At 45.5% G+C, this 23701-nt stretch overlaps 1 protein-coding gene across 1 annotated transcript in view; it reads right to left on the bottom strand.

Annotated features, from left to right (window-relative positions):
• The window catches only part of SPG11 (SPG11 vesicle trafficking associated, spatacsin), a 34275-nt gene that overhangs the window by 4260 nt on the left and 6314 nt on the right, over window positions 1-23701 (bottom strand). Inside the window, exons 7-33 of the mRNA XM_083586091.1 lie at window positions 23489-23634; window positions 22648-22780; window positions 21064-21219; window positions 19512-19690; window positions 18628-18804; window positions 17806-17877; window positions 17295-17422; window positions 16769-16941; window positions 15782-15980; window positions 15163-15366; window positions 14576-14682; window positions 13546-13691; window positions 13171-13323; window positions 11258-11324; window positions 8850-9015; window positions 8337-8542; window positions 7862-7970; window positions 6723-6882; window positions 6057-6329; window positions 5677-5877; window positions 5162-5269; window positions 4693-4855; window positions 3701-3915; window positions 2397-3168; window positions 1670-1812; window positions 1301-1502; window positions 994-1131 (exon numbers count right to left, since the gene is read on the bottom strand). Coding sequence (XP_083442217.1) covers window positions 994-1131; window positions 1301-1502; window positions 1670-1812; window positions 2397-3168; window positions 3701-3915; window positions 4693-4855; window positions 5162-5269; window positions 5677-5877; window positions 6057-6329; window positions 6723-6882; window positions 7862-7970; window positions 8337-8542; window positions 8850-9015; window positions 11258-11324; window positions 13171-13323; window positions 13546-13691; window positions 14576-14682; window positions 15163-15366; window positions 15782-15980; window positions 16769-16941; window positions 17295-17422; window positions 17806-17877; window positions 18628-18804; window positions 19512-19690; window positions 21064-21219; window positions 22648-22780; window positions 23489-23634 — 4896 coding nt within the window. The remainder of the gene's footprint in view (window positions 1-993; window positions 1132-1300; window positions 1503-1669; window positions 1813-2396; window positions 3169-3700; window positions 3916-4692; window positions 4856-5161; window positions 5270-5676; window positions 5878-6056; window positions 6330-6722; window positions 6883-7861; window positions 7971-8336; window positions 8543-8849; window positions 9016-11257; window positions 11325-13170; window positions 13324-13545; window positions 13692-14575; window positions 14683-15162; window positions 15367-15781; window positions 15981-16768; window positions 16942-17294; window positions 17423-17805; window positions 17878-18627; window positions 18805-19511; window positions 19691-21063; window positions 21220-22647; window positions 22781-23488; window positions 23635-23701) is intronic.

The raw sequence follows: 23701 nt of genomic DNA, 5'->3' as shown, positions 1-23701 counted from the left end.
GGGGGCTTAGGTGTGGGTTGGTAGAGTTGTATTGTGAGAGAGTGAGAGGAATTGTTAGGTGGAGTCAGATAGATGGTTGGAATAATCAGTTTGGAGTTGTTAGGAACTAAGAATAAGAAACTGCCAAGTAAAATTAACTGAAACCATAAGCTTGTTCCTGCATTTAAAAATAAACTTGATTATTTGTTTATGTTAACAACTGACTGGACTCCGTGTGTTCCCGTGAGATACGGGGTGGTGGCAGCGGAGAAAGCAATCGCAGTGGCGGCACAGGGTCAATAGACCGTCAAACATCCGGGGGCCCTGTGTGTGATCGCCACAGGGGTCTTCATCAGCAAGCACATTTTTTGCAGTTTTGCAGGTGCTCTCCAATACAAGGGAGACCCCCTCCCTGCCACGATTTAAATTTCTCCCTTGGCCAAAGACTGTGTGGCATCTGGTCCCTCAATTGCAAAGTGGAACAACAACCATCACTTTCACATACACTGGACAGGGACAGCAGCTCTTGGAGGCAAAAGCTCCTCAGCGGCTCATAAACAAACCCTGTTCCCCGCCTTGAGGACAGCTAGGTGAAGTCAGAGGTCACTCCCTTTCCCCCCAGAATTGCTAAATGCTCCTTTATGAAAGGCTCCAGCAAAAACCTGTACTACTGCTAAGACAGATGGAGAATGGCAGCATGTGGGTCAAACCCTTCACGACCACAGCTCCAGCTTCCTGGCATCAATGAACATGATCGGGGGTGGGGTGGGGTGGTTGCATTTTCCAAATGAAAACCACACAAAGACAGCAAACAGAAAAAAGGGCACCCTCCTCCTGAGGCCTAACCCCACCTACGTTTATGTAGAAGCATAGTCCCAAGAACCTGAATAAGATCTGCATTCAAGTAAGCAGGCTTTGGATCACAGCCTTAGCCATGCAGCATGCTAGTGTGCTGTTACTGGATGTTTCATCCCTGGCCAAAAAGGATCCTCCACCTGCCCATCATTGACTTACTGCATGCAAGTTCCCCGTGCGGCACAGATGAGATCTTGTCCAATAGCTTCATGCCAACCAACGTGTGGTCCTGGCACAGTTTAGCCAGCTGCAGGAATGCCTGGCTCTCCTCTGCTGGGTTCAGAATTTGCTTTTGTTCTGTATATACAAATGACATATTGGTGACAGGATATTCTCTAGCTGACAGGGGGAAGGGGAAGAAACAGCATCGCCTCCACTCCTGCCCAAACCCAATCCTGAGTCTTTCCGCCTCCCCACAAGTTATAGGATTATTCTCCTTGGCCAATAACAACAAAGTAGGACTCACTGCCTTTCCCTTGCAAAGGGGCCAGCAGCTCTCGGGTGACTTCCTCGGCCACAATCTCTGCCACGGTTTCCAGCTCCATTCCCTGTGTAGTGACAAAGGCCTGGGCTTTTTTGCACCTGTCCGGCTGCTGAGAAGACAGGATCACCCGAAGCAGCTTCTCGGAATCATGGGCAGAGATCTCACTGAAGGGACAGCCCAGTTCCTGCAAAAGACCATGGGGAAGTCTTACGTCTGGGATCCTGAGGCGTCTCATCCTCAAAGGGCCCCTCGGTGCCATGCTGGAAGGCAAGGCCCCCACTGGAGAGATCCTGCAGCTCCCATCACTGTAGCACAATGGCTGCCCCTCCCCAGTTCCCAACCCGCACTCACCTTGGACAGCTCAAACAGGCAGAGGACCTGCCGGCAGTAGTTCCGCCCGTGGACACATTCCGCCAGCAGGGCCTGCAGGCTGCTCACCACCTCGCTCTCTGGGCCTGGACCTCCTACAAAAGACCAGGACTCAAGGCTCGAGGCTGAAAAGGAAACAGAGACTCAGGATAGCAAGGAATGAGCAGGCTGAGCAGGATGCTTGGGCAGGGGGAAAAGACAAGGCTGGAGATGGACAGGGCAAAACTGGGAGGAGAAAACCAACACTGGGTGGGATAAGGGCACATTTCTTGCTCTTCTGAGCTCTGGAAGCCGGAGATTTTTAAACACAGGGATTATTTAGCTGTGATTCCTATATTGCAGAGGATTGGTTTAGATGACCCTTTGGGTCCCTTCAACTCGACACTGCCATGATTCTATGACAAACTTGAGCATTGGAAATGCTCAGTGGTTCTCAAATGATCAGCTGCCACCCTCCCTTCTCTTCCCCCCTCCCAATTTTTGAAGGAAAAACATTGCAGCAGTTTTGAATGCAACGAATGGCATTTCAATGAAATTCAATGAAATGAAGTTTGAGATATAAGAAACACCTACATTTCTAAAGAACGGGCAATGACAAGACCCACAAAATGGCAGAGAAAGGAAGAAATGGCCCAGGAGGGTCCTCTGTGGACTCCTGAGGAGAGATGCTTTTGTCCAATTTGCAGCTCCAAATGCTCCTGCTACTTACTGCTCAGAGATTTTTTCTTTGAAGAGTCCTCTCCCCCTCCATTATTCTTGTCCTTCGCCTCCTCTCTCTCTCTTGCTGCAAGGATGGCATGAACCTCTGGGTGAAACTCACTCCGAAGGACTTCTCCAGAGGCCAGCACTCTGCAGTGCAAGACCAGCAAGACATCTCGGCTGTAGAAGTTAAAGTACCGGCAAACCCGGCTGGCCTCGTGGATGCTCCCCTCGTCCAGCAGGCGCCCAACCAGAAAGCTCAGCGATTCCACATCAGCCGCAGAAAGTGTGGCTTGCAAGGATGCATTGTGTGAGGGCAAACCCTCCAGCTGCAAGTACTTGGGCACATTCAAGGCAGCCAGCTTGGAAAAGGAAAACTCCTTGGCTAAGGAATCAAAGGACACTTCACCGCTCATAGAAATCTGGTGGGAGAATCTGTGCTTGGCCTTCTCAGGGCCCTGGTTCAAAGTCTGCTGAGCGATGCGGCAAAGCCAGATTTCTTTCTCAATCCCTTCCAGCTCCTGAAGCGGAACTGGATTGCTTTTGGCTAACCAGTGGCCAGCCAAGGTTAGCAGAAGTTGCCTCTCCGAGATGCCAGATGTTCTCCCCTCATCCAAGGACTCAGACAGCAGGTCTGCCTGAGCTAAGAAGAAATTGGAAGCCGCTCGGGTTGAGATGGCATTTCTCATGTAGTTTTCGTGGCACTTTTCCCAGAACTCGATCCTTGTCCGCTTCTGAGGCCAGTGGCCAATTTGTTGCAAGAGGTGCATATTCTGGAGGACCTGCAAAACACACAAAAGATCAAAGGGATTCTCAGCCCCATCTTTCCATGACAACCAATGAAAGGAAGCTGAACTACTGATTCACCAGCTATGGCCATTTGTCGATAGGGAGAGCCTGGCTGCAACTCCTGTTTACACAACATGGGACTGCTCTTGAGAACTGTGTGGAGATGGAAGATAGTGACAAATGTAGCTGATAGCATACTGATGGGCCTGATGGCTCAAGAACATGTACCAACAGCTTTGAGAGACCTGCGCTGGTTGCCTGATTATTACCGGACACAGTCCAAGGTTTGACAGATAAATATGTATTCCCCTCTCTGCCTCACAGCAGGAAACTACAAGCACCTCATTCTTGGTCCCCAAGTTCCCTTACTTACGCATATGTAGCCAAAGGCAGCACCAGATCTGGGACTGAGCCACCAAAACTAGGGGCTGAGTCCAATAGATGGGGAAGCCACATTCTAATTCTGCCTTGGTTGGAGATGGAACGTAATTAACCAAAACATGAGTTGTCAAAAGGCTAGCGCACCTCTTGGATCACCACGTTGTCCACAGGCAGCTCTGCCAGCTCTGCCACCTTCCGCGCTATTAGGAAAGAGCTTTGGTCCTGCAGCTCCTCCAGAATTCTTCTGCACTCCTTCTGGAAATTCTCTGGGGTGTAACTGCTCAGAATGGCACAATCAATGGAGACAGGAGAGTCCTTCAAGGTGAAACTGAGGGCACTCAGCTTCTTCATATCAGGCCCTAAGCACAAAAGCAGCCCAAAAAGAAACAGGTCCTTAACTGGATAGTCTGTGGTTTAAAGACGCAGGCTTTTCTGGAAAGGAGCAAAGAAGATCCCCATCAAGCTGCCCATGCTGTGGCCCTTTGCTGAGCAACAACTTTGGCAGAAGTGAAGTGGAGGGCAACGAAGGGAGGCCTAGGAAGGGAGGTCTTTTTGGCTGCAGAGCCCCAACTAGGGGAGGCCCACTTGGCATCAGTATTTTTATTTTATTTTAGACACCAGACCAAAAACCTTCTTGTTCACCCCAATGCTTTTAAATTGCTGACGTGCTGCTGTTGCTTCTAATTCACTAGTTTATTTCCATGTTTTACTTCTTCTATCTTTAAAGTTCACAAGCCAACCTGGGATCATTTTAGATGAAAGATGGTATAAAAATGAAGCAGAAGACAACCATCTTTTATGCAGATCAGTCCCTGCCTTTATATGCAGCACTGAGGATGCACATGATGGACAAAGAGAGAAGTGACTGGGTTTCCCAACATGCCAAGGAGAGGCATGCACATGCGCATCCCTTTTTCTGGTCTTCCAAACCTCCTGGATTCCCATCTTATTTCCATGCCCCGAAAACCAATGATTTGACTACACTTAAAAGCAGAATGAACTCGGCAGCTGATGCTCCTTTACTACCACCTCCCGAGGGCTGCCTGGTGTCAGGCACTGAAAGCAGATTTCAAGAGGAAGTCTTGGCTGTGCAGGTAACAAATTACTGACAGGGAACCAAAGAAAACTGTCCGTACCGTGAGGGAGAACGGTGTCCGTATCTGCAAAAAGCTGAAGGACCTTTCCCAGCTCGTACTGAGTTCTGCACTGCTGAAGCATCAGCTCAAGAAGAAATGAAGCCTGCGACACCAGCCAGGGCACAGGCAAGAGGAGAGGTGGACCTTCGGGTAAGGCTTGCAGCTGTGCAAAAATCATTTTGAAAGTTATCCAAGTGCCAAAACATGCCTCTCCCCCACCCTCTCCTTCATATCTCTGACAAAGTAAGCCAACTTGTACAATGCAAAGCAGTAGCGTGGTAGGGAACTGGGAAGGATACACCCAAGGAAGAACGGTGTGTGCCCGCATGCTTAAACAATCCTTCAAATGGAAAAAGTAAACCTCACACACTCAAGAGAAGACCATGCTGTAGCCTAGAGATGCTAGCTACCTCTGTAATTAAAGAGATGGTTCAAAAGCTTCAGCAAGTAAAGGGAAGGGTCTGCTTACTCTTGAAATACTGGCTTGGAATGCAAGGAGTCTGCTCTGCGCTTCGCTGTAGTTTCTGTAGTCCATGCACAACTCGTACAGCTCGAGGATCATCAGCAAAGGGGAGTCCTGAATAGATTGATGCAAATTTATGTTCAACATTCTTCACAAGTGTTGCATCATTTATTTATTTAAAAATACACCTCTGACATTGAACACCCCCCCCAATCTAGCTCCTGAGCCTCTGAAAGTGTAACCACAGCAGGGGGCAGAAATTGGACCATTTCCCTTCCTTAACTTGGAACGGAGGGTTCATTTGGGCTGCTCCATGTGCAGTTTCCATGTCTCTTGAAGCTTTCAGTTTGAAGACATCACACACACACACAGGAACCCTTGTTACATTTATTTTCAGAGGCACTCTTGAAAATGTGAAGAAGCACAAGTTAAACAAATGGGAGTTGCATGCTGGGGCGGTTTCTGGTGCACCCAGCAGAGGCAGCCCAAGTAATATCAGGTAAAGGGACTTAAAGAGTTACCTTCAGAAAGAACTGAAAGCCACGAAGAAGAGTTTGGATTTTCTGCCTCTGGAGAAGTGTCTGCCAGAGGGTGGCCAAGTCCTGAAGATCCCATTCATGGGTTTCAGCTGAGCCTTCCAAGTGGTCTGTCACTTGGGCAGTGGTGGAGCTATCCAAGGAAGTTATGAGCCAAACACAGAGGCAATGGATAATGCTGGTGTCCTTCCAAACGGGTGGATGTGGCCAGAGAGGAGTGGGAAAGAGGTAAAGAAAGTTAGATACAAGGAGGAAGTGACCCACCTTGAGGAATGTACTTGCAAATATTTCTAAAATATCACACATACGGCCTACGAAAATAAATGAACAACAGAAGCACAGGGCCATCCTCAGAGCATTCTTACCTGGAAGCATGCAGCAAGCACGCTCAGGATGGGAGCCTGGTGTTTCACAGCTTCACCCAGAAGGTAATGCCAGGGACGCGGCTGCTCCTGACACCAAAGGAGAATGCGGAAAAGATCACTGGTATGGGTGCCTGGCTTTTGCTCATGCCTCAGCCGGTGGGAGTTGCCACCCTGACCGTCCTCCAATGGAGTAACTGAGGACTGCAAACTCTCCAAGGCCAGCCTCAAGTGGTCCTGCAGAGGAGGGGGAAACTCCTGGAGGATGGGGACAACCTGGGGAAGGGAAAGAACAAACTAGGTGAACAATATAAAGTGAACAAACAGCGCAAAGAGGCAACCAGACAATGGTTTATTGAAGTCTTCACCAACTTGGTGCCCTCGAGGGACTGATGGGAGTTGCAGAACAAAGCACCTGGAAGTCTAGTTTATTGTCTTGAGCTCATGAGTCACAGCAAAGTGGTACACATACCAAACACAAATTAGAACTCTACTATATTAATGCCTTTATAGATTTGTACTTGTCTTTCTGCTGCAGAGCAAATGAAGCCACATTAGTGATCTCTCCCCCTATTTCAAGAGCATTGTCTGTTCAAAGCAGCCACTGCAAAGACTAAACCCCAAATTAATAAAGATGGCCATATCACTTTTGCCTGAAGGGTTCCTTACCTCAGAGGGTTGGTAGTTGTACCTCTGGGCTTCAATGAGGAACTGCAGCCATTCGCTGGATCTCGCACACACCTTCAGGTATGACATGCTCAGCTTGAGGCCGTGGAGCCTGCAAAACTGGGCCACCAGAGACCACTGCTTCCTTGCCTCACTGGATGTCCTATGGGGAAGGGCTATATTAGCTCTACTGAAACAGCCAGTAACTTAAGCTTCCACCTCCATAAAAAGCACTTGCCAAGAAAAACCAAAACCATCAAGGGACTAGCACAACAGCCCTCCAAAGAAAAGGCAAGTGAAGGCATAGAACATTATTATTATTATTATTATTGTGCATGGTGTGCAGAAAATGAACACATCATACTAGACCACACTTGGGTCATCCAATCAAGATAAATGGTGGAAGAGTAGAGACAAACAAAAGGAAAGACACTGCAAGAATTTGCTAACATAAAACGTAGCGATGGCCATGAACCTGGGTTGCTTTGAAAGGGGTCAGCATTCATGGGGAACAAGGCTATCAAAGGCTACTGGTTATGACAGCGAGCTATTACTACCTCCAGTGTCAGAGAGGGCATGCCTATGAATGGCAGCTGCTATGGGTGGGAGAGTACCATTGCTCTCGTGCCTCAGAGGTATCTGGAAACAGCACTGGATTAATTGGGCCCTTTGCTTCTTACACTCTTCTCTGCCCCTCCTTGCTTTGGTGTTCTTAACTACCCCTCTCCATCCGCTGTTACTCAAGTGAATGTGAAGATACAGGAAACTGAAACAGAGAAACAGCATTTGGAAGGGGAATCTCTCTTTGCTAATATGCAGCTAGCAGGGATTCCAGGCTAAAAAGTAAAGGGGGTGGAGACAGCATGCAAGCTATACTTGTTTTCCTCCTTTTTTTGTTCTATACATCACACTTCAACCTTAAGCTGTGTTTGTGATGTTCTATTATGTTATTGTTATTTATTGTTTGTAAGCTGCTTTGAGATTCACTTGAATGAAAAGTGGCATAGAAATATAATAAATCAAATCAAATCTACTCAAAAATCAAATCAATCCTTCCAAATTTGAATCCTTCATAGAAGTAATATAAGGCCACAAAGAATGTATAGCAAATTCCCACCACTGGGCTCAAAGGGCTGACTCACTTGCTTATCTCCTGGTGCTCCATCTTATCCCACACGGCTTCCTCCAAGCAGACAAGGAGTTCTTCTGCTGCTGTTTTTTCTCCCTCTGCCAGCTGAGTAAGCTTTTCAACTGCAAACAGAAAAGGCAAAGCATTCTGCTTCATGTGGCTGCAGAATACTTCAAAGTTATATTTTTCTTCCAATAGGTTATCTACCTTTGGTTTAGCGTTTTGGCGCTTTTATCAACATTATGTATTTTTGTTTTGCTGGTATTCTAACCTTGTGATTTTATGGTGTCTACTTTGTAAATCTCTTGGAATTTTAAAAATATCAAACAGTCTACAAACTGATTAAATAAATATAACAGTTCTAACTTCACTGTGGATGTGGACTTTGCTATTCAGGAACAAAAGGGCAGGGGGCTTTCTGCTCTTGCGCGCCCATCAAATATTACACACTTTTCTCCAATATAGAAAACATGTAGAAGAAACGCTACCCAAGGACTGCCTGATCGAGTTATGCTGAGGCTCCTCTCTTCGAGACATGAAGCTCAGGATCACGTTGGCAGCTTTAACGTCCACCCGGAGTTTGAGGCTATCAAGGCCCAGCAGTTCCAAAAAGCAGGCGCAGGCAGAAGCCACAGATGGCACATAAAAGAAGGAGAGGGCCAAGGAGTAGGCGTCATTGCCTGCTTGCTGGATCCTAGGGAAGAAAAGGCAGCAGCCGTTAGCATCATGCATCTGGAATAGCAGAGAAGTTGCAGGGAAAGGACCCAACTCTGCACACAGTCAAAATCAAAGCCAAGGGGACTGTAAGCAGGTCAGGAAAAACCTGGGGTCCAAATCTGAAAAGTACTTTATATAAATTAATACCCCTTCTTACAAGGCAGCTTACATCTATCTAAAACAACACAATACCTTATTGCAATACAAAGATTTCTCCATAGAACATGTTCTGTCGAGAACATGAGAGGCTCCTTTCCAAATCTCTGCTGCTTTCAAATACTCACAGCTGCTTTGGAGTTTTGCTCTTCGCCAGCTGTTGGACCAAAAAAGTCCCAAAAGCAAACGAGGGGCGTTCATGACGCAAGAAGTAGGAGAAATCCAGACGTTCGACTACAGCATATTTGTTGACAAAAGGGGCACTTGAGAAGTGAGGAAGGTCACTACAGGTATCTAAAGAGAAGGGAGAACAGCGTGGTGAGTAGACAGAAAAATAGCAGGCTCCACAGGCCCACGTGCCAGACACAATTCTTCTGGCTGACTCCTTGAAACTTGGCCTCGCACCTGGTCACAGGCACTTCTCTGGGATCAGTCCACTGAAAGAGCTATAAAAAGGCAGCTCTGTCCTTTCATGTATAAGTGTTGTGGGTTTCAATGGGGCTGGCACAGGAAAAGTTTCTGGTAGGAGGTTTTGCTGCTCAGTGTCTACAGCAGGAGGTAACTGACAATCTCGGCAATCTACATAAAAACTTAAGAGCCTACTGGATCAGACCCAAGGTCTGTCTAAAAGAGCATCCTCTTCTCACAATGGCCAAACACAAGCCCCAACAGGAAGCCCCAACACAGGACCTGAGTGCCAGAGCACCGCATGGGATTACAGTTGAAACACCAGCAACAGCCATTATAGCCTTGGGGATGGACACTTTCAACACTTGAAAGAGGAAGCCTTGCCAAACTAGCGCTCTCCAGATGTTTTTGACTACAACTCTCATCAACACCAGCCAAATAAGGCCAAGCTGGCAAAAACAACCCCAGAGCCTCCATAGGGTCCCAACACTGGAAGAGCTACAGAGTTACAGGCTGTCCAGCTGCCAATGGAAGCAGACTGGGGTGGGGGCTATTTTCCCACACAGCCTCCACATGCCCTTCTAATAGCTGCAGCTGAAACAGCCACACCACTGCCAACAACTTCTAAGGAGAACGCACTAGTTTCTAAAAGCAAGTTCCACTTGCATAAAGTATCTTGATTTATTATTGTACTCTAGAATCCATAACTAGATACATCACAGATATGAACACAATTACTATATAGAAGAGAACACAACCCATTAAACAAACAAAACCCACAAGGACAATCCCTAGGACAATAAATTATGGTGTCTTTTAACCAGCTGCTTTCTGGTCTTCTCTGCCAGTGAAACCCTAGGAGTTTTATCTGCTCATCGAACCACTTTTATAAAAACTTACTGACCTATCCAGTAGTGACCAGAAGGAGGACAACTAGTTGGTTTCAAATTCCAGAATAAAAATGGCAAGACGGGAGGACTTGACCCAACATTTCCACTTCCATTAGACCTTCCCTCTCTCAAGACCACCAAACTGTCAACAAACCTTCTAAATAAAACTTGGGAATGCAGAACATCCAGGGTGAGAGAAGTGAAACACAAGTGGAATCTTGTAAACACAAATAATTGATGAATTGGATACATTTTCCATCAAGAATTTTAAAAAGTGCAGAGAAATTTTTATTTGTATGAACCAAGAGCTCTTGAAAACATTCTATTCCAGGATTTGATTTGATTAAACTTGTTGTGCAACTGAACTTGGCTTAAAGGAAAGAGGGGCACAGACCAGTGCTGCTGCAGGTATTCTAAGAGAGTCCATTTTCATCCATATACTATTACAACTGTCACTTGGAGCCAGAGACACTTTACTAAATGTGGATACAGAGCTAAAGTTTTTAAGCAGCCAACCATGCCCTAAAATCTGTGGGGCCAGTTTCCAAAGCAGTGGCTGCATCTGATCCAGAGTGCAAACCCGTAAAGAATTTGGACTGAGACTTTGGAATGGTAAACATTTCATTGCTGCTGGAACAGGCTGGCCTCCTCTGATACAGAAGAACCACAGGACCATTGTCTGACTTGCAGTGGCTTTCTAGACAGCGTAAAGCTTGTGTGTGAGATCCAAGAAGTGGATTGATGAAAGAGAGCTCCAAGGGAAGGAGAACTCTTTTTCAAGAATTTGTTCAAGAATTTGGCTGTCCAATAGCCACATCCACTGAATAAACTTTTTTTAAAAAAAAATAGTAATCTGTAAACAATTTAAATTACAGGAGCAAGACAACATGGCCAAAAACCACTTAAGATCAAGTCTTAATAACTGGCAAAAAGACAATACAGAAATGTTCTTGTTGCCAACTTTAGGAGAGTGGCAGTCTGGGACATCATTTAGATTCAAGATAAACAGCTAGGAGGCAAGAATACAAGCTTGCCTAATTCTAGGGCTCTATTTCACCTTTTGAAAGATCAGATGCAACAGGGAGAGCAAAGAAGATTCTGCTGGAAGCCAAACCTCTCAGCATCTTGTCAGCTCCCAGAGAAATGTCTATTTAACAGAATGAAATACTGGGAGATTCCACACACGTATACTTTATACTCACTTTAAATAGTAACAAGATATGGCAAAAGTTACCTACCAGGTATGACAAGCGTATTTGCTGACTGCCAGCCAAACAATTTTGTGGGATCAAATGGAACTAACGCCTGAAAAATTAGAACACAACATTAATTTCAAGGCCTGCTTAAAATGCAGCAAACATGTTAACCCAAGCTGCTCGACTGAGCACACATCTTGTGCAGCATCTTACACATGTAGTACAGCTGCTGCCACACACTGACCCAGATATCCTGGAATGAAACAGTCACATCAAATTCAAACCCAGTCTTATATACACACACTCCACAGAGCAGAGTGCAGCTCCAGAGGATTTTATTTATTCAAAAGCATATTTAAGCCACTTAATATTTTAAAGTATCCGTGTCAAGTGAAACCAAGCTGAGAGGAGAAAATTATCCACAGAGGGCGAGCAAAAGGGCATTTCACTCTTAAACATTGGTAGGCAAACTAGGGCCCGGGGGCCAGATCCAGCCCAATCACCTTCTAAATCCGGCCTGCAGACGGTCGGGGAATCAGTGTCTTTTTATATGAGTAGAATGTGTGCTTTTATTTAAAATGCATCTCTGGGTTATTTGTGGGGCATAGGAATTCGTTCATTTTTATTTTTATTTCCAAAATATAGTCCAGCCCCCCCCAAGGTCTGAGAGACAGTGGACCGGCCCTCTGCTGAAAAAGTTTGCTGACCCCTGCTTAAGCATCCAACAAGATGCAGCAGCTCCATGAAATGCTCTTGTGGTAAGTGATGGTGGGAGAAGCAGGTGCCCTTCCACTTGTGCAAGTCAGGGCTATTGCTATGTAGCTGTGGCTAAGATGAGGAGAAGTGGCCAAGGGGCGGTGGTATGGGAGCCATGTCACCACACACAGAGATCCCCAGCAGTACTGCTCCCTGCCTTGCAAGGCTTTTTCCACTTGGCCTGGGAGGACTGACTCCATCTACAAAAGCTGAGGCTGCTGAACAGATTCTTAGGTTGAGGGGTGTAGTTGGGGGCAGTTCTTGTTTCTATTAATTGTTTTGTGCCTTTATTTTAGGTTTTATTATGATTTATGTGGAAACTGTTTAATTTGGTTGTGCACTATTTGCTGTTTTATTTACAGTTTATGACTACTTACGTTTGCAATTATGTGTCATTTTTAATGTTACAAGCTGCCTTGAGCATGGCTTTAACTTTGGAAAGGCGACATGCAAATATAGTTATGTATGTATATATGTTCTAGTGTACACTGCTGGGAGTCCTGGGCCCTGTACATTGGAAGGAGGTGCATAGGCTAAGCCCCCAGGACGTCCACACAGGCTCAGTCATGTGTCTTTTTTCCTACCTGCTCCTGTGACTGTGTGGTTAGGGAGTTGCTCTCTGAAGCTGGGAGCTGCAGCCTCTCCCTATCCAATCCCAAATTAATGCTGCTTGCAGAATACCCAGAAGGAAGAGGCAATGCCCTGCAGAGGTCACCGTCAGCATTTTGCAGGAGAGGAACTCAAACCTGTGCCCCACTTTCCCATTACAGCCCTCTTTCAAGTCTCACTGGTGTTAAGTTTGGGTAAAGTGGCAGCTGCTGTAACTAGACTCTAGCATTACAGCGCCCAGATCAAGGGAAGCAATAGTTCCACTCTATTCTGCCTTGCTCAAACCCCACCTGGGCACCACAGTTTAAGAAGGATATGGACAAGCTGGAACATAGGCAGAGGAGGGCCACTAACATGATAAAGGGTCTACAAATCAAGTCTTATGAGGAACAGTTGAAGGAGTTGTGTACGTTTAGCCTGGAAGAGAAGACTGAAAAGTGATAAACCTCCTTCCTTGGAGGGTTTTCAGCAGAGGTTGGATGAGTTTCCTGCATTGCAGGGGGTTAGACTAGATGATCCTTGGGGTCCCTTCCAACCCTACAATTCTATGATTCTATTTGTATTGGGGGCAGATAGGTATCTATTTATACCTGGACAAGGTGGTAGAGAGAAATGTTGGAAGGCAAGGTCCCATGACTGGTATACTGGGGGAAGAGGGCTGCTCTCAGCTTGGGATAAGGAGCAAGGGCCATCCTGAAGAGCTGGGCATCTACTTTCTCTCCTCCATCTCCATTCTGAAGGACCTACAATGAAGAAGAACCACCTGAATACACTTGCAAGGAAATGGGAACCGAACAGTTCATTGGCACAAGCCACAGCACCTGGCACAAGGCTTTATCTGCACCTTCAGAGAAAGAACACGACCCAAATTTTCTCAGGCTGCTGGCATTTAAGATCTTTTTGACATTTCCCGTCACTTTGAAAGGAAAAGGTCATCAACATCCTGCCAATATTCTACAGCATACCTGATCAATACCTCCAGGGGTGTACATTGTGGTGGCAAGAGCAAGGAGCGTTCGGCCTTCCAACAGCATTGTGCTCACACTGGCCTGGTTGCTGGGAATCAAGATCTGGGCGTTTGCCAGGCTAGCTTGGAAAATCTTATTTGCATCTGGAGGGAGGAAAGAAAGAAAAAACTGTTGCCTTGTTTTCCATTATTATACCCTGTCTTTCTGCCCAAGAACAGGCTCCAAAGGCGGATGGCAAAAAGAAGAAATTCACACATTATTATTTATTATTTTTATTATTATTTGATTTCTTACCTGCCCTTCACCATTACAACAATTTTAAAATACAATATTAAAACCAGTTAAAACACAGCAAAACTTAAAAAGGCCAAACACATGGCAACAATAATAGTTGATCAACAGTTGACTTTTCTAACATCAGCCAGAATGTTACCTCCAATTTAAATAAAAATAAAAATCCAACCCATGGCATATACAATCCTCTCTCTGAAAGCTCCCTGTGGGGAAGGTTCCTTAGATGGGGCACTGCTATAACTAGTTCCCCCACCACAATGCTGTAGGTAGGGGAACCTGGAGCAGGACTTACCACCCCTTTGAGTTGGGTCCAGAAATCAACCAGGAGTCAGTTAAGAACAAAAAATATTTCATTCCTATGTCGAAAGCCCAGTACATTCTGGACCAGCTGTTGCATCCAAACATATTTTAAAGGCAGCCCCATATAAAGCACATTGCAGAAACCTAATCTTTGAGGTTAGCAGACTGTTATTGACAGTGGCTGGGTCTCCATTTCTCAGAATAGGATGCCAGAAAACCCACAGACCAGACACGCTGGTATAAAAGGTGCTCGTCCCCACAGCGACCACCTAAGCATCCACAGAAAAGGTCAAGCCCAGGTGAGTTCCAACCTGACCATTTAGGGAGAATCCATCATCACTTTGGATGGTCAATGGCTCACAAATGTTTGTTTTTAATCAGAATTGCACAAAGAACATTGGCCCAGAAGAGAATCACAGATGAAGGTTCCTACCTCCAGAATTGCTGGCGATGGCTCGACACCGCACTAAAAACTCAAACCACGGATGAGCTTCGTGAAGTGCTTTGTCATCCAAAAGAGGGCAATTTGAAGGAAATAAACTACAAAATCAAGGACACAATATCAATTTCATAGAATAAAAAAGAAAAACAAGTTATTTCCCCCTTCTAAAATATGGGCCAGTAGAAGGCTGGGCAAGCAGCCACATGGATTTTGAGAAGACCAACTGCTCTGGCAGGAGTAAAAGAGACTGATGTCTTAGTTAGCTAGGGGTGTACTGGCCACACAGACCCCACTGGGCAAGCACTCTCTCATCTCTGCTCCTTTAGGTTACAAAATTAGATGATGCTCCAGCTGCAGAGTCCTGAACAAAGTTCCATTGGAGGAAGGCAACAGTCTGGGGGCATGGGGAGAAGTTCTGCTGCCTTTGTTCTGAAAACATTTTGGAGGGGGTGGTGGAAAGAGGATGTCTGACGAGGCTTCACCAACCTGAAGTACAACTCCCATCACAGGTAGACAAAGCAGGTAGACACATATACAAATGTGTGTATACGAAACCACTTCAGGTCGTGTATTCCTACCTATAGTAGTCGAGATAGGTGTAGAGAAGATGGTCCAGCCCATGTTCTAAACAGTACAGGATAAAGCAGGCATGGAAATCTAAGCCACTGGTGGACATATATTCTGGAACAGGATGAGGATTCTGCATCACTCCTCCAACAAGAGTCAATCTCTGGAGAAGGCATTCAAAGTCTTCTAGTTCCACTGGCACAAATATTCCATTGCTACCAAGAAAAACAAAGCAATCTTTTTAATGCAAAGCAGCCAGTGATCTCTTCACAAAGTTGTTAAGGAGACTTCCACCAATAAACGCTACTTCCACCAATAGACGATACTGCTTGACAGAAGTTGATCATCAATTTAGAGCTAGACAGGGGAACACCTTTCAGCCTAAAGGCCAGATTCAAAACCTGGCTAGTCTTCAGGGGCCACATTCCAATGGTGGGTGGGTAAGAGATTATGTAAAATTATGGGCAATTATAAGTCTAACCCAGGAAACTACAGAAAGTTGCAGGGCAGATCAAAATGACTGATGTCAAATGATGTCAAGTGGGCACAGTTTGCTGGAATTGGCCTGGTGGACTGAATGAGACCCGTGGCCAGAGGTTCCACCAACCAAGACTTAGACAAGGCACATACCTGGCTAAATTGTCCAATATTTCATTTTGCATGTAATGGCTACACAATGTTCTGTGTTCAATGGTCTCTGTTGTCAGCCGTGGCCAGTTTGTGTTACTCTCCTGTTGCTGAGATGCTACAATCCATGAGCTCATACTGGAGTAGTCATGCCAAGATGAAAGGTGCATCCAAAGAACCTCTGGATCACATGATTTGCGTTCTGTGTGTGGTTTTTTTAAAAAGGTAGTCAGTACAATAGACTAAGTGTACGCCTGGAGTTGCACACTGTGTATAGGGTCACAGGGTTAGTCCCCACTGTCACTGTAAAATAAAGCACTGTAAGCTTAGGAAGAGTAAATGTGTATGAGCCAATCTGTTTCCTGGTGTAATGCAAAGAATTAGGTCTTATCCTTAAAACCCTTAACAATCTGGGTGCAGGATACCCAAGGGGCTGCTTCACCAACATCAGTCTGCCCTCACTCTATCAGAGAGGCTCCTGTCCATATCCTGTCTGTGGCCGAGGCAGAGTTAGTTAGGACAAGGTAAAATGTCTTCTTGGCAGCTATGCCCTGATTACTGAATACATGACCCTTTGCTCCCCACTCTGGCCCAAATCCAGGATAATCCTGATTCATTCCTTTCAATAGATCCCTTATTATCAATGCAAACTGTAGGCAAGGGGGAGGGCTCATCCCAGACGTGGACTGCAGAAGGTAACAGGGGGTTAAAAGCTCCTCACATGCTGGGTGGAGTCCCGAACCAAAACAAGTCCCCAGTGCCTGCCATTTCCTGTTTTTTGCCTTCCGTCTGCAGCCACTACAGAAATTGAGGGTGGGGAGCAAGTGAGGCTTCAGGGGCCAGACGGGAAGCCTCTGAGGGTTGCATCTGACTTGGGGGTCAGATATCCCCACACTTGCTTTAAAACATTATGGCCTATTGTTAGTCCCAAAAGTACAGCCTTAAGACACAAAGCTCCCTGACCAAACAAATTTATGGCAGAGTACTTGCCTTCGGGAGATTGCATAGGAAGAAGAATAGTCTCTCGGGTAACCTGATCCCACCACTGAGCCCAGTTTAACATAATGCTGTACTCTGCAATATTAACTCCATCTTCATTGCATTGCAGGAATGAATCCAGAACAGGAATGTGGATAGACAGATCTTGTTCTTTTCTCCAGGAACTGAAAATGAGAACAAAACATCTCTATGAGGTCCATGTCATTTATCTACTCTTCCTGATGAGTTCAGATTTTCAAGCTAGCCAGCTTGTTCCCAATACAATCATTTCCAATGAACAGTGAAAGTTTGCAGCCTACAGCACAGTTAAGTTGGAACTGCTAACAATCAGTTGAGTAAGAAGGAAAATCATCTCACACCTTCCATGGAAAGAAAGCTTGCAGCTGGAGAAAGCAGGAGCAAACAAGGACTCACTTTTTTTGCTGCATGGATAGAGATTCAAAACCTCGCACAATTCTCATCACATCACTGTTGGTAAAGATCATGTTTTTAAAAATTGAGGCTGAAGATCTATTACCTGGGCTGGGCTGTAGTCTTTTCCTTCTCTTGGAAAGTTTTTGCATAGACATTTTCCACCTTATGCACAAAGTCTATCATTTCCATCTCAGCTTCAGAAAAGTAGTCTTCCTCTTTCAGTATGTTCACCTTGAGAGTCAGACCAAAACATTAACTAGCAATGCAGTTTGCGCCCTAACATCAAAGGCACTGGAAAAGCAACTCCTTAAAGGGTTTGTTGTCAAATCAAAAATATGAGCAGGAACTGGAAGTGGTCTAGAACAAAACAACGTGGTGTGGATCCCTCATGGCACTGATGTCACCGCAACAGGATTTCCACATCAGCTACTAATGCCAAAGAGACAACATGAAAGTGAAGTCATCACTGGGACTTGGGTGAAAACTAGCACAATTTGTGAGGTGGGGGCAGGCAGTAGCAGCAGAAGTCACCCAGGAATGTACCCTACACATGCATGGTGAGACATATGAAATTAAAGGACCACAACCCATGCAAAGGTTTTCCCCGCACTCACCAAAAAGTCACGAACACGGTGATCAGTTACGTAGAAACATATTTTGCGCAGCTGCTCCATCACATTGAAGCCCTGTCAAGGGAGGGGAAGGGTAGAAGAGTTTACACAAGAAAGTATTAATGGCTTATTTTCTCTCATAGGCTTTCTTTTGTGCGTATCTACAAAGAATTTCAGGGCTCGGCTGCAGCTTGCAAAGGACTGAAGAAATTTCAACAGATTGCAAAATGGGCTTAAAATGCTCAACCCTTAAAAACTCCTGCCTCCCTTCCTCAGACAAATTATTACTATTACTGTTGGTTGCTTTTTACAGCAAAGTGTCTCAAAGTGACTTACATAATAAAAATAGAGGTACGAAAAGATATTAAAACCAAATATAAAAATGGCAATAAAACAAGACCTAAAGTGCTTATCCAAATTTATGTACATAAAAGGAAAATACTACCCTTTTTTAAAAGATGACTGCAGAAAGTGACAACAGACCTATGTTACCCACCCAATTAAGAATCAAATGCATACACGTACACATATATAAACGTTAGTGTGCGTTTGTGTGTGTGTGTGCTTACCCTTCAATGGATCATGCCCACACTTATTTTTCTCCTATGTTAGATACTTCTCTCCCTGTCCCCCCAATTAAGCAGAATTTGACAGGAAAAAGAAAATCCTTAATGAGTTCAACTCCCATTGTTAACTCGCCAAGGACCCCCAATGGCCATTCTTTAGCCCCTGAAGAAGCAAAGCCAATCCCTTGCTGTGTGTACATGCAAATACACTGAAGTAAGCACAGTAGATCAAGCCACGCTCTGGACATGCATTACTCACCATGTTTCTTAAGAGTTTGGAGGCTTCTTTGACATCATCCTTCAGAAGGCTTTTGTACACCAGATCCAGTCCTATCTGGGTCAGTACCTTAAGATTCTGGGCAGGATTACCTGCCATCCGGAAAAAGGTCTGAGCCTCCGGGAGCTTGTTGTTTAATATGGCTTCAGCAACCGTTTGCTGAAAGAGCAAAGAAAGGCATGCAATGCAACTAGCTGCTTTTGAAAAACACCACGCCTGACATTCAACCTCTTTTCTGAAGGATCAGGAGAGGCAAATTGGGGAATGGCGGAGGAGAAGTGGGTGGAAGTTGTTAAGGGAACACAACCCAGTCTTAAAAACACAGGAAGTTGCCTGCTTTAGCTGAGATTCCTGCATTGCAGGGGGTTGAACTAGGTGACCCTTGGGGTCCCTTTCAATTCAACAATTCTATGATTATGAGGAAGGGGGGAAATGTCTCTCTTGCTACTTTCCCTCCATGCTATCACTTGATCATTCTGGTAGCCCTCCTACATATTTTCCTGTTCCAGGGTATCCTTTTCTGTTTGAGGCAGCCAGAACTGGACACAGTCTTCCACTGCTATACTATCAAGTTGTACTTTCAAATTCTTCCTTAGCACACAACTTTTCAAAAGTTGCTTCACACCAAGTTAATGTTTTTATTGTACTACCTGCCTTTCATTTCAATGGGAGTGTTTGGCACACAGTCTCTAGCTCTCTCACTGAAATCAACAGGACTTCCAAATGCTTAACTATGGCTGGATTCTGCCATAAACATGGCTTTAGGTCACTCATTTTTCCTTGGGATAATGAAATTGTTTAGCAAACAGACACAATGTCTTGGGCAATATATGCTCAGGCGTTTTTGAAACTGATGCTCCAGTTACCTCTGTATTAAACTTTTCCCACTTCTGGCTTTGTTCTACGCAGGGCACGTCTTCTTCAAGATCGCATGTGAAGCTGATGACACCGGAAGGCTTGTGAGGGAACTTTATCATAAACATCCTAAGTTTATTGATGTAGCTGGTTAAAATATCAACACATCTGTCCAGATTTTCATCCAGTTCTGTGAAGATTACAGGAAGACACTTAATGGAAGGAACGAATGAAAACATCTCCCTGGGAGACTTGCAACACTAAGGGTAGCCCAATGAACATTAACATATTCAAAGACATATCCCACCACATCCTGTTCCGCTTGCACTGGTGCAGAGGGGGAGAAAGACATTCTCCCCTTCATTCCTCTCCTCATTACCAGTGGTGACAGTGACAACAGGAACACAGGGAAGCCTGCCTGGGCCACTCACCTGCCCACTCACAAAGGTCCACTCAGTCATCAACATGATGACAAAGGAGTCCAAATATAGTATAGAAACACACAAGATGCAAAAGTGCCAAAGCCCACAGTATGAACTGACTATAAGGTACTGATCCCTCCTGACCCAGTACAGGTGCTGGTCCAGCTAGTCCAAAGGACTAGGTTGTTAAGTCAACTTAAATCCTGGAAAACTGACTTAATCATTTTATGAATCACAGCTTTACAGCCCATACAGCGACTATGATTGTCTGCGTGTTTATTCACGAGCACATCCCACGGAGTCCAAAAGGGCACACCTCCAAGTATGTGTGTATAGGATTTGGACATTACAGTAATGGAAGAAAACAATTACCGTATTTTTCGCCCTATAGGATGCACTTTTTCCCCTCCAAAAATGAAGGGGAAATGTGTGTGCGCCCCATGGGGCAAATACAGGCTTTCGCTGAAGCCTGGAGAGCAAGAGGGGTTGGTGCGCACCGACCCCTCTTGCTCTCCAGGCTTCAGGAAGCTCCGCGCAACCCTCCGGAGCCTGGCGCGAAGCCACGCCGGGCTCCCGAGGCTTGGGCAGAGCTGCCTGCACTCCCGGGCTTCGCGCAGCTCCGCACAACCCTCCGGAGCCCGGCGTGGCTTCGCGCCGGGCTCCCAAAGTTTGCACAGAACTGCCTGCATTCCAAAGCCTGGGGCGCGCTGAAGAGCGCGTCTGGGCTTCGCGCAGCTCTCCGCAAGCCTGGGGAGACCGGCGCGGCTCCCTAGGCTTGCGGATAGCAGGCTGTTCTGGGGGCTGGGGTCGGGGGAAGCTCAGGCTTCCCCCGCGCCTGGGGGGGGGGAAATAAAAATTTTTTTCTTTATTCCCCCCCCAAAAAAAAACTAGGTGCGTCTTATGGGGCGAAAAATACGGTATACACTATTCACTGAGCTGAAGCCTGAATCGCTCCTCCTTTTCTCTCATCAAATATCACCACTGGAGAGATGTTGTTGTTGGTTTTTTTTTAAAAAAAGGTCACATGCAGGAGCACAGCTTGCACATGAAAATAGCTCAAATAGTAGAAAGGTTTCATGGCCTGTTACTGGGGAAATGCAGAGCATGATGATAATTCAAGCAACACAAGCACAACCGTTACCTTCTCTGTGGATACAAATTTCACGGAGCTGTTTGTTAAGGAAAGACAGGGTGAGGTTCAGCAGCTGCTCAGAGAAATGCTTGCTCTGTGCTTCCAAATCATTTTCTCGGATTGCCATGCAAAGCAAATCTAAGGCTGGTGTAAGCTCTTCCATGCCTGTGTGAGAAAAATTAAAGCAGGAAATGACCAGAAGATCGCTTTAAAATGTCCTCCCCCCACTCAAAAAAGGATTCTCAGAAAAGAAAGCACAGCTTGCCTCCATCTTTTATATGGCATCCATTTACCCGATTGCACTTTCTGAATACACAGGGCATGTTCCATCTCTCCCAAGAATGCTTCGCTGAATATAGTATGCCCTTATATAGCTCTGATTATTTTCTATGTGGCTTGTGCAGCATTAATTTCACACGAGCTGTACCACAGTGAATTTCTTTCATCCTCACTACACCAGCCTTTCCTAACATGGAAGTTTCCAGATGTTTTGGATCACGATCAGTCTCGGCAACATATGGCCATGTTGGCTGGGGCTGATGGGAACCATTGGGATGAGGGACCAACTCCCTTCTCTTGTGGGGGCCCAATTAGTGCCATTGCCTTCCGTTAAGAGTTTGGGTGTAATCCTTGACGCCTCCCTTTCCATGGAGGCGCAAGTTACAGCAACAGCCAAGGCGACATTTTTCCACCTTCACCGCATCAAGCAGTTGGTCCCTTACCTTTCCCGCCCCAACCTGGCCACAGTGATCCATGCGACAGTCATCTCCAGGCTTGACTATTGTAATTCGCTCTACGCGGGGCTGCCCTTGAAGCTGTCCCAGAAACTCCAGCGGGTACAGAATGCTGCAGCGAGGCTCCTCACGGGGTCTCTGCCATGGGAGCATATTCACCCAGTGCTTTTCAAGCTGCACTGGCTCCCGGTGGAGTACAGGGTCAGATTTAAGGTGCTGCTTTTGACCTTTAAAGCCCTTCATGGCCTAGGACCCTCGTACCTACGGGACCGCCTCTCCTGGTATGCCCCACGGAGAGCCCCAAGGTCCATAAATAACAACACTCTAGTGGTCCCAGGCCCTAAGGAAGTTAGATTGGCCTCAACCAGAGCCAGGGCCTTTTCAACTCTGGCTCCGGCCTGGTGGAACACCCTGCCTCATGAGACCAGGGCCCTGCAGGATCTGATTTCTTTCCGCAGGGCCTGTAAGACAGAGTTGTTCCGCCTGGCCTTTGGCTTGGAGCCAATTTGATTCCCTCCCTCCCTCTCTTTCTTTTTTCTTTTCCTTCTCCTCCTGCGATGAGGCTACATTTTAATATTTTAATGTTCCATTATTTTAATGTTGTATTTTATTTTTGTTTTTAAGTTGTAATCATTCATCTTGTTTTTATTATTGCTTGTAAGCCGCTCTGAGCCCGGCCTTGGCTGGGGAGGGCGGGGTATAAATAAAAAATTATTATTATTATTATTATTATTATTATTATTATTATTATTATTATTATAATATCTGGAAGGCATCAGGCAGGTGAAGACTACACTATGCTTTTCGAAGGTCTGTGTCAAAGCAATGTCCATTTCAGCATTTACATTGTTTTACTTACTCTTCAAGTAAAAATCTGACAAAGTGCTTGCAGGCTGATCTTGTAAGGAGCAAGTTGCGGAGGGACTGAAAATATTCTCTTTGTTCTTTAAAAAGAAATCCACTGTGTCCAACTGACGGTTCTCTAAGCCAGCCTAAACAGCAACAACAGAATCACTGTTAAAAATGCAGCAACATGTAGAAACAGAAGTTCTTAAATAAGGGACTGATATTCTTTTTGCGGATTGAAAAGTTACTTTCTACCAATTTGCAGGATGGTTAAACAACAAGGCAAGAACAAAGTACTAAAAAAAAAAAAAAAGCATCCACGCAAGAATGCAATTAAATAAGCCAAAAAGTCATGCAACAAGCCAAGAGAGCCTGTTTTCCCCAAGCACTATTCCACTATGGACCCATAAGTGAGGCTTCATGAAGGAGGGTGGAATGTCCTTCTATCTATCAGAAAAATAGATGCCCAGCAGGTAAGAACTTCCATTTGTCTTTTTGTGGGAGGAGGACTTTCCTAGATAGGATGTGCAGCATAAATCAGGAAAAGAAGGATCACCTCATGCCGAAAATACTGCAGAATAAAAAACTAGGGCTGGAGGACAGAGTCACCAAGAGCAGTCAGTTTTTTCATGCTCCACAACTTATCCACATGGCAGTTCTGTATATTACTTTGGGTGGTGCCCTTTCCACGTAGCCTGCAAAGGCTGCAGGTTAGATACGCTCAAAGTAAACATTTGAGGCTGTCAAAAAGAAAAAGAAAAAAAGAATCCCCTGCCAGTTGCAAGATCCCACCACTCCCAGCACTGGGGGATGAGGGAGGCACAGAACCTCAAGGGCCACAAGTGTTTCTTTACCTCCAAGGCATGTATGGGAATAGAGCATCGTCCCCATCCATTGAGCTGGCAAAGAGAATCTACAGTGCCAGCACTTCCATGGATGATCAGTCTATTCAAGAATTCCTCTTGAGTCAAGCCAAACAGAACCAAGGAGAGGCCGAGCTCTAAGGGTTATAATAAATAAAAGAAGAACTTATTCACCTGTCATATCAAACATGATCTATATGGTAC

Source organism: Podarcis filfolensis (assembly GCF_964270895.1).
Source record: "Podarcis filfolensis genome assembly, chromosome: 14".
NCBI classification, from domain to species: domain Eukaryota; kingdom Metazoa; phylum Chordata; class Lepidosauria; order Squamata; family Lacertidae; genus Podarcis; species Podarcis filfolensis.
This window is presented reverse-complemented; position numbering and strand designations above follow the sequence as displayed.